This window comes from Protomyctophum parallelum (assembly GCF_964188405.1).
Source record: "Protomyctophum parallelum genome assembly, chromosome: 20".
Lineage (NCBI taxonomy): Eukaryota > Metazoa > Chordata > Actinopteri > Myctophiformes > Myctophidae > Protomyctophum > Protomyctophum parallelum.
Window position 1 is genome coordinate 27,746,644 of NC_139718.1, and position 10,249 is coordinate 27,756,892.

Below are 10,249 nucleotides of genomic sequence, written 5' to 3' on the forward strand. Positions count from 1 at the left end.
GGGCCTTTCTGTGTGGTGTTAGTACCCTCACAAAAAACATGCAGTACTCCTGGTCTTTAAACTACCTCCCTGGCCAGCCGGGGCGCCTGATGGAGGGGAAAGGAACTGGTTGGAATAACGTGTTCCTTCCTTCCATGCGCTACGTCCGGCCGGGGAAACTATCCCCTGTCAGGTGAAAAGAAGCAGCTTGGACTCCTCATGCATAGAAGGAAGCATGAGTTCAGTCCGCTGCCCCCCCAGGTTGGCAGAGGAAGTGTAGTGCCCAGCATTGCATTAGAATGATTAGATAATTGACACTGGGTGACAAAATGGGTTGCAAAATCATGGAGGAAAAAAAATACACATTGATACATGCTGTATTCTTTAACAATTTTGAGAAAACAGCTCACTTCAATACATTCAGCTTAAGTGAATAATTTGTACAAATGCTGGAAATACGTATTTTTTCTATTTTGTGCCATGGAACATTCTTGAAATATTGTAATTGAATAAACATGCTGTTTATTGTGACATGAGTCACACACTCACAAAATGCAGCCTGTGCTATAACATATCTAAAGACAGATTTGAATTAAATTGCGCATTGTTCAAACTATGAGGTGCTGAGGCAATGTTGTCCAATTGATTTTGGTTGCTGATTTATTTTTTACTTGTGCCACACTTCAGTTTCTGCCGAAACTGAGGACGGTTTTAGACAATGGAGGAGCACATGAAGGGAACGAGGACATGGATAATGGCTCAGAGAACAATAAATATTTGAGGCTGATGGCACAACATGCACAACTGAAAGACCTTCTTCGTGCTCATCACCTCATTGGTACTACAACTTTTTTCCCCCATTGGATATGAATTAGATTTAGATAAAGCCTTCTATAACAATTTCACACTGGTTGTGTTCAAATCAGTTACAGTACCATGTTACTGACTTTTAACTTGTTTTCTATCTCAATTTCTCTCTCATGTTTATGCACTTTAGGGGGGTATGATCTCATGAAAACTCGTGATAGAAAAGTATGCATCTCACTAGCTACTGAATATGGCGGAGTCTACTTGGAGACCTACAACCTGGAGATAGAGCTGAGAGAACCACTGAGGATCAGTCGCCACAGCATTCCACATTTCATTCCCCTGAAGAGCCTGGCTGAACAGAGTATGCAGACAGACATAAGGGGGTTTCTGGATACCCTCAGCCTACATCTAAATGCCTACTCTGGTCGCAAGCAACAGATGAAGCTAATTAAGGTACAAGACCTACATTATATTTTTCTTCCTAGGGTTCATATAGTTACTTTGAACACATTTTTGGGTCAGTTTATTAATCAACTATTAATCAACAAATGTAACATTTGAGTTCCCCATTATGAAAAGCTAAGAAACCACTTTTATTTGAGAGGCATATCTGTATAAAAATCTTGCTTGGACGTTAGAAGAAATGGTTTGGTGAGAGTGGGTGCAATTCATTACCATTGTGGGGATATTTTATTATCCTACAGGAACACCATACATCTGTGGAAGTGATGGAGAGCAACCCCCCTTGTTCGAAATTAGTGTTGATGCTCACTGTGCCAAAAGATAACACTAAGATATGCTGCATGTTGAACTACAGTGACCTCACAAGTTGTCTTCCCAGAAAAGTTGTAATTGAATCGGATGGTAAGATTGAATATTTATTAGAATGGTTACGCAGTTTAAACTGCTGGCTGTAGCAGTGCACATGTATCAAAGACTAGCAATACAGGCTTATCTATTATTAAATATTTGTATTCAGTGAACATATTGAACATTCTATTTTCAATTTGAAAAAGTGCAGTAGAAGCAAAATATTAAAAGAGCAATAAAAAATACCAATTAATGTGTTGAATTTGTGTGAATTTGAGTAGTGAGGACAGTTAGCCAAAGTGTCTGCAAAACAAATAGTGAATTGATTGATTGATTGAAATATTTATTAACAGTTTGTAGAATTTACAGTACATTTTAAGCACAAACTCAATACAAATACTGTCAACTGTGAGTGGACGACCCAATTAAGCATTACACTTGTTTACAACAGGGTCCACATTTCTCATCAACTTCCTTTCTTTACTTCTTTAACCTTTTGTTATTATCTATTCTGATTGTACAATTCAGCCATGCAAAAATGTAGGATGCTTTTAATAGAAATACAAAAAATTACTTTATTACATATACATCAAGTATTTCTGTTTAACAACATGCTAGTTGTATAATTATGTAATAACTATCTCTATTCTCTACATGCTTTGTTCTTGCAGATAAGCTTGATTCTAAACAGTGGAAGAAAAACCGCACCCTGCTCATGGAGACTCCAGTGCACACTGCCTTGACCACCATAATGGGGTTCATGGAATTAACGCAACTCTAGCTAGCCCATAACATGAGGGAAATTACATTAATTATTCCAATGGTGATTCGCCAGTTTCCAACACTGGACTCTTAAGTTCTTTTATGTAAAGCGTCCTTGGGTTACATAAATTCAAGCAACTATTATTATTATTCCATTTCACCAGTGTCATCAAGCTTTTCAATAAAAGCTTTGACTCTCTGCTGTAAAACCTCCTTGTGAAATGATCGAAGTCTCTCCATTTCTCCTCTAGCATTGCGCTGCCAGCTGGCCAGCTCCTTTTGTGATATGTAGTCAATCATAGCAATGTTCTTTAGCTCCAAAATGGACAGCTTCCTTCCACCAGCCTCTGTGTGCCTTGCAGAGCCCATGGAGTTATATGATGTCGGCTGTGCCGATACAGATCGCCGTAAACTGTATAATTCAGTCGCTCTGCCTCTGTCATAGTATGAGGCAGTACTGGAGTACAATCTTCTCCCAGGACTGTGGACATCCCGTAAGTCAACTGCAGATTTTTTGAACGTGGCTATATCTTTCATTGCTTTGTTGACCGTCGCTTTGGTTTCACAGATTTTCAATAACGATACTCTTGAGTGCTCTAGTATCAGCAAGTCTTTCCTCCGCTTAAGCATTTTCAGAGTGTTCCCATACTGTGTCTAAATTATTTAGTTTATGCTGAAGAGCTATATCCTCTTTGAGATTCATCAGTCTTACATCCTTGTGTTGGCCAAACCTTGATCTACTGTAGCTTTGATCCATTGTTCATTTGCTGGAAAGGAAAGCAGTGTTTAACACAAACTTTTCATTAATAGTAATGTTTCCTCTGTAAGAGTGTTTTGTTGACTAATACCATGAAAAAAAATTGCAGATGCAGATCTACAAGCTCACAGCTTGTAGATCGCCTATTTTCAAATCAGTGTAAAATCGACACCATCAAGGCCTGCCAAAATATATTTTTGTGGACAAAATCAACTAAAATCTTATATACATATAATATATACACTAAAAGATGTAATTTCTAGTGGAGAATTGGTAAGATTATAGTTTACGTACCTGATTTCTTTTCCACAGACAATGCCATCTGCCACTAGAGCTATGAAGAGGCACTTGCTGCTATGGTGTCTAATACTAGTGTATAATAGTCTATTGTATTTGAGCAGTTACTCTGTCTGGTGGTAATTATGTTTGCCTTTGTTCATTGTTACATTGTTTCGCACCAATTTATTTTAGGCTAATGAATTTGTTTCCAAAGCTAAAATAGGAGATTGTTTTTGCGGTTAACATAATTCAAAACTGGGGTTAATTGTTTTAGTATTTGAGAATAATGTCGTTATAAACGTGTCCCTTTGGTCTTGACAATGAAGGGAAAATGTACATGTTTAATGTTTGTTTTTAGTTCAATATGTGTTTTAAAAACGCCATTGACCATGAAGGGAAAATTGACGTCATCTTGTCCCTAACACAAACATTAAATGCCATTAACAATAAAGATAATTTAATGTTTGTTTTGTCACCGTTTGGTTTACATCACATAATCAACATGAGTTTAGACTAATATATTAGGAATACTGGACTATTAGTACCCCTCACTTCACACGGGTGTGAATTTTAATGTTCTAGGTCGATCAGTATATTAGCTATCCCTTTAAATACCACCCGTGATGCAGAAAACCTGCCCCTTTTGGAAATTTCTAGCTTTGCCTTTTGGTAAATGTGTAGGCTACTGTATAAAGTTAACTACGGGGTTCAGCTTTAGCATCGTCTGCAAAGTGAAACCCGATACGGAATTCTGTTGGTAAGTTCTCTTCTGTAGTGTTACTAACTAAGAGCTGCGCAAACGTATGCTATTGTTGGTCGGTTTGGGCTGTTTGTGAAATTATGTGACTGACTTTTACCCCGTCATGATCAATAACAACTTCGAACTGGTGCGCAACTAGCCTTGGAACATTACATGACTGCCAACTAACGTCATGTGGAGTTGTGGACCATGGCTAGTGCGCAACGTGAAACGGGGTAAAATGCTAGTTGGCCTACATTGCGAAATCGGAATGTCTGTCAGCTCAGCCTCAGCTCAAAAGTGTACATATCCAACATTATACGATTCTCAAACTGGCGCGTCCACCCCCTGTGTGCGCAGACTGCCTCTATGGGGTGCGTCCGTGCATTAACAGTGCAATGGTTGTGCTGGTGTTATGTCTGTATTATCAACAAAACAATTAACATACATTTCTCTGAACTTTGACCTTTTACCAGACAGGTCCTTTCAAACCACGTGAGGTCAGTCTATCACTGCTTTCCAGTTTTTCATAGAAGTGTATATTTGTGCGTCTTCTGATCAATTGAAAATGGAGGTCCCTGATGTAACAAGTCTTGAGTGCTTTTCATGGTTTCGTCCTCAAAGTAGCAGTTTTTGCATTGACTTGTGCTTTCGTTTGAAATGTACCCATACTGTGAAATACAAATTTCAATCAATCAATGGTAAACATTAAACATTGTACTTACTGCACCAAATTGGAGAAATCTCCCTTAGACTCAATTTAATTAGAATGTAATGCTAGTTCTGGTCTATATAGCCCTAATTCCGTAGGGCTATGAACCAGAGGCGAGCTGTTTTAATGCTATCCTTAGTATTTTTTGACATTTCTTTTTTTATTTGAATGTTTTAGATTTACAGACTGATGTTGGCAGTATGTGTAGATGTCCCGGGAGATCCAGATAATCTCATTTTGCGGAATGTTCCAAGACCTCAACCCAAAGATGGACAAGTTCTTATTAGAGTCCATGCAACTGCCCTTAACAGGGCAGATTTACTGCAGGTACAGTACAGTACAGTTGCACATCACAAGGAGCAAATAGATGTGTTCAGGTCAAGTTCTTAACTACTGCACAACTCAAACCTTTGTGAACCACTGACTAATACTAATTTCCTAATTAATATAGAGACGAGGTCTTTATCCTGCTCCCCCGGGTGAAAGTGATATCATAGGCTTGGAAGTGGCAGGTACAGTGGCTGCTGTCGGCCCTGGGGTGAGACTTGGCTGGAAGCCAGAGGACAGAGTCATGGCCTTGCTGTCTGGAGGAGGGTACGCAGAATATGTTGCTGTTCCAGAAGAGCTGCTCATGACTGTTCCCCCTCACCTCAGTCTTTCCCAGGCTGCTGCAATACCAGAGGCTTGGCTCACTGCGTTTCAGCTGTTACACCTCATAGGTATGAGATGAAACTCCATGATATAAGTGATGTTGTTACACGTAGCCTACAGAAGTACGGAATAAGGCATACTGTAAACCATCCATAAATTACTTACAAGCTCACGTTGTGTGCTTCACTGCTTGTATATTGGCTATTTCGGCAAATGTTCCCCCCAGGATAGGGAGGCTATATATAGGGTTCAAGTGGTTGAACTTGAATGTATACTTTTTTGCAGGCATGTAGCTAATTACGTTTTCCAGAGCGACTTACAACTTCAGCTGAAGAATAATAGATCTCTAAGAGTTTTTAAATAAAAGGGGTAGATTTTTATTCTGAAATTCTATAGTGATGATGCAAGAGAGATGTGGCAGTAAAACAGCATGAGGGCAAGGGACACGTCCAAAGGTATAAGTGTGTGAGTTTTATGTGTCCTGTCCTCAACAGCTGAAGTGAAGGAAGGAGAGGTGGTGCTGGTGCATGCTGGAGCGAGCGGAGTTGGAACAGCAGCTGTTCAGCTGGTTCGACTGGCCAGGGCCATTCCCATTGTTACGGCAGGGAGTCCAGAGAAACTGGAGATGGCTGAGAACCTCGGGGCAGCAACAGGGTTCAACTACAAAGAGGAGGATTTTGCAGAGAAAGTTCTTGATTATACAAAAGGTGTATTATGCTTATAGCCCCTTCATTTCATCCTCAAACACTAGCACTGGAAGAACCCTGTAAAATCCTGAATATTAATTTAACTCTTATGCGACTGCTTGTTCTTAGTTATTATTATTTGTGCTGAGCACAAGTGCTCATTTTTAGCAACGCCCTGCTTGTACAGCAAACCGAGGACAAACACTCTGAATGACGAGTTGTGCAACCACACTCTTAACTTCACAGGGGTGCAAACGTCATTCTTGACTGCATCGGCGGAAGCTGCTGGGCGAACAATGTGAGCTGTTTAGCTACGGATGGCAGGTGGGCAGTGGTGGATAGTAACTAAGTACATTTACTTGAGTACTGTTTGAAATTGCAATACAGCAATGTGTTGATATTAAAAAGAAAATAATTAAAAAAAGTAATTTGCACTTGAGTATTTACTTACTTATTTACCAACACTGCAGGTGGGTTCTGTATGGAACTATGGGAGGCAGGACAGTGGAGGGAGACCTGCTAGGAAAGCTGCTGTCCAAACGAGGCAGGCTCCTTACAAGCCTCCTCCGCTCTCGTAGCCTCCAGGTGAGAATATAATATCTAGGATTACAGATAGCCATTGTCTGAGCACTATAGATTTGAACTTGGGCTGGGGTAAAAGTTTCTATAATATGGCCCGGACGGTTAGCTCAACCGTCTGGGCACCTATAGTCTGCCACACCAGCCGGACGGCGTGCCGCAAGTTCGACTCCGGATCCCGATGGCTATTGCCGCGTGTCTTCCACATCTCTCTCCCCATTTCCTGTCGGTATACTATCACCTGTATCAATAAAACCAGAAAAGGCCAGAAGAATATCCTTAAAAAAATGTTTCTATAATATTGGTGATCTGGTAATTGAAGGTCATTCAGCAGTAGAGCATGGATGAACTTAGTTGAAATAGAAAAAGGTATGCCAAAGTCAAATTTATTTATTAAGGCTTTAATAAAGAGGTTTGTTTCCCACAAAGAGCATGACAATATCTAGAGGACACAGAGTAGATAAAGATGTGTTATTGGGCATGTTTGTGTCTTTGTATGCCACCCATTTTTACATTTTGCACTACAATTCTCTTTTCACAGTACAAGGCAGAGCTGGTAAGGACTTTCTCACAAAACGCCTTACCTTTCTTCTCAGACCAGCCAACCACCCTCAGGCCTGTGATTGACAGCATGTTCAACCTAGAGGACATTGCAGATGCTCATAAGCACATGGAAGCCAACAGAAACATAGGAAAGATTGTGATTAATGTGACTCAACAGAACCAGAGGAAGCTCAGTCAGTGATGAAGTTCTCTTGGAATTTACATTAAAAACATTAGGCTACTGTTTGATTAGTTTGACTGTGTGATTTCTCCATGACTGATCCTGTGGGTGTCAATCTAACAAGACACAGTCAATTTACAAATAGCCTACAATTTACGCATTTAAACTATGTAAACATATTTGAAATATTGAAATGAATATCCAGGAGGACCATTTGTATAAAATGTTTTTGTGTGTTTGTTTACTTTATGTTTCCAGTGTTTGTTCATGAGAGAGAGCCCCAAATGGGTGGGCAAATCGATGGTTATGTGTATAATACCTGAGTTGATCCGAGAAGACATACTCAGCAGTGTTGCAACTTGCAACTGCTGTCCTGCAGTTGAATATATCAGTAAAATTTTGACCCCTACACGGAACTTTATTTTTTGTGTCTATATCACTACACCCAAAAAATAGTTCCATGTGATAGAGTGGTCAAAGTTGAACAAAAGTTGCGTTAATATTTTAGAAATAGGTGAACAATAGCTCTGGTCCGTAGCTCTAATGCGTTTCACGCATTTAGAGCTATGGAATCAGAGCTAGGTCAACAATACAAATTAGGCCCTGGCGGTGGCGTAACCGTCTGGGCACCCGACTGGTAATCCAGTCGCAGTGTGCCGCGGGTTCGACTCCCGACACGGCCTTTACTGCATGTCTTCCCCCATCTCTCTCCCGGTTCCTGTCAGTCTACTGTCTGTCCCTTCAAAAAACCAAGCCGCAAAGAAAATATCTTAAAAAAAACAATACAAATTACGTTAGTTTTGTGAATTAATTTACTTTTACTGCGTGGCCCCAGTGCCCCCCACAAAATGACCAGAACTACTTCCAAAACCAGAGCAGAACTAGTTTTAAGTGTAACTGTTGTATAATTGCAATATTACACTCGAGGGGGTAGCAACTTCTGCGTTGCTTACAGAACGCCCTGCGGGCTCATTCCTGCAGCATCGCAGGCGTGCATTAATGACATTAAACCACCCCCTCTCGTGTAATATTGCTTCATACAGCTTAAGTTAAAATAAATCTGAACTATCCCTTTAAGCCCAAGATGACCTTCCTATCTTGAAAATTGCTCTTTCTGTAGCCAAAATTCTGCACTATACCTCAAATCGGTCAGTCCGTATCAGCTGTACATTTGGAATAAATGAATGAATGACTATATGCTATATGTTAAATGGTTGGCAAAGTGTCCCATCTGTCATTTTTATGTGCCGCAATTATCTAAAAATCAGACCCATCTGAAGTGAGTGGTGCAGTTGGGGTGTCTGATGATTGGTTGTCTTACTATTGGTTGTCTGACTATTTGTTTTGTACTTTGCTGTACTTTGTATTACTGTACCATACCATACCATCTTTATTTCTATAGCACATTTAAATAACAACAAGTTGTACCAAAGTGCTTTACAATAAAATAATACTTCATAGAAATAATGAAGTATTGTAATGTACTTCATAGAACTGTACTACAGTATACTACTACTACTGTACTCCGAGACCCCCGGGGACCCCCACACAGCGTTGCATCACTCACTTTTTTTTCTAGGGTTGGATGTCTGTATTCCTCTAAATCGATGTTAAAAAAGGCCAAATCAACATTAAAAAGGCCTTTTTTTGCGTCGCGCGCATTAAAACACTAAAGTCTCACTCTTGGCTTTTTCTGAAAGTTGGCAGCCCTGACTGCACTTCATAGTACTTACTGTACTGTGTGTGTGTGTGTGTGTGTGTGTGTGTGTGTGTGTGTGTGAATACATACACATGATACATACGCATACCGTACACACATTACACACAGCTCCACATAGGAGTGGTGCTAGCACCACTCAAACACAATTTTCACTATATCAGACAATATTGCACTTAAATGAACAAATTAGGTGTCTAGACCTATGTTTTGATGTTCAAGGATCTCAGTGAAACTATTCTTAAACGTTAATGTTAAATTATACAAGCGAGCTGATGTTGATAGCTGATGCTATTGTGGAAAAAACAACGATGAAGGGCAGGGATGGTTGAAAACCAAAGGGGGGGTGAATTCAGTGTGGTCCTGCAGTCAGGTCCTACCAACCTGACTGGTTGATCTCCTTGTCACTGTACAAGAAGACAAAGATGCGTGTTCTATGTATGAACACGATGACTGATTAATGTGACTGTGCATTTGGTTCTGCATGGTGCAGGCTAGTGTATAGGGTCAGGGTGGTCACTATTTACATACTGTTGCTTGCCTGAGTGTGTACAGGGTGGAATACTGTAATGGATTGTGTGACTGTGTGTATTTTGTAGTGCATAGTGCAGGCCATATCTATAATGTGTATACTGAGGATGTTTTTTGTAATATGTTACGCTATATTATGCTATAAAGCAGTGGATTTCAACCAGTGGTCCAGGAACCACCAGTGGTCCTTGAGGGGGTTCCAGGTGTTCCAGGTCCAAGTTAAATGATGGAGAGTTGGCAAACAAATGGACCCTGATTAGATCTTTAACTCTTGTGTACTCTAAGTGTAAAATGAAACCAAATGGACAAAGAGTTAAGTTTTTGTTAAACATCTGCATTACTTAATTTACAAGAAATTACACAATTTAAGTATTCAGTATTCAGATTTTACGGGGGGTAGTTTCAAATTGCAGCCGTCCGTAGGTGCCCTTTGAGAGCGGATTTGAAGGAGTCAAGGGATTCACATGTCTTAATGACTGTTGGTAGGGCGTTCCACATTTTGGTGGCATAGGA

The 10,249-nt window shown here is 40.1% G+C and overlaps 2 protein-coding genes across 2 annotated transcripts; both read left to right on the top strand.

Moving 5' to 3' along the window:
* The first annotated feature begins 672 nt into the window (after positions 1-672).
* On the top strand, positions 673-3,237 carry cenpo (centromere protein O). The gene is made up of 4 exons (XM_083791382.1): positions 673-817; positions 977-1,242; positions 1,494-1,653; positions 2,271-3,237. The coding sequence occupies exons 1-4, from the start codon at positions 727-729 to the stop codon at positions 2,378-2,380; spliced, it is 627 nt and encodes a 208-aa protein (XP_083647508.1). The 5' UTR covers positions 673-726; the 3' UTR covers positions 2,381-3,237.
* Positions 3,238-5,032: 1,795 nt separating this feature from the next.
* Positions 5,033-7,820, top strand: tp53i3 (tumor protein p53 inducible protein 3). The gene is made up of 6 exons (XM_083791931.1): positions 5,033-5,175; positions 5,300-5,567; positions 5,994-6,208; positions 6,430-6,509; positions 6,656-6,770; positions 7,306-7,820. The coding sequence occupies exons 1-6, from the start codon at positions 5,038-5,040 to the stop codon at positions 7,507-7,509; spliced, it is 1,020 nt and encodes a 339-aa protein (XP_083648057.1). The 5' UTR covers positions 5,033-5,037; the 3' UTR covers positions 7,510-7,820.
* The last annotated feature ends 2,429 nt before the right edge of the window (positions 7,821-10,249 follow it).

Bases quoted from the DNA above. Each gene is read 5' to 3' on its own strand.
- cenpo (XM_083791382.1), top strand. From the start codon at position 727: ATGGATAATGGCTCAGAGAACAATAAATATTTGAGGCTGATGGCACAA. The intron at 818-976 runs GTACTACAACTT...TATGCACTTTAG, and splicing joins TCGTGCTCATCACCTCATTG to GGGGGTATGATCTCATGAAA. The intron at 1,243-1,493 runs GTACAAGACCTA...ATTATCCTACAG, and splicing joins AACAGATGAAGCTAATTAAG to GAACACCATACATCTGTGGA.
- tp53i3 (XM_083791931.1), top strand. From the start codon at position 5,038: ATGTTGGCAGTATGTGTAGATGTCCCGGGAGATCCAGATAATCTCATT. The intron at 5,176-5,299 runs GTACAGTACAGT...TAATTAATATAG, and splicing joins ACAGGGCAGATTTACTGCAG to AGACGAGGTCTTTATCCTGC. The intron at 6,771-7,305 runs GTGAGAATATAA...CTCTTTTCACAG, and splicing joins TCCGCTCTCGTAGCCTCCAG to TACAAGGCAGAGCTGGTAAG.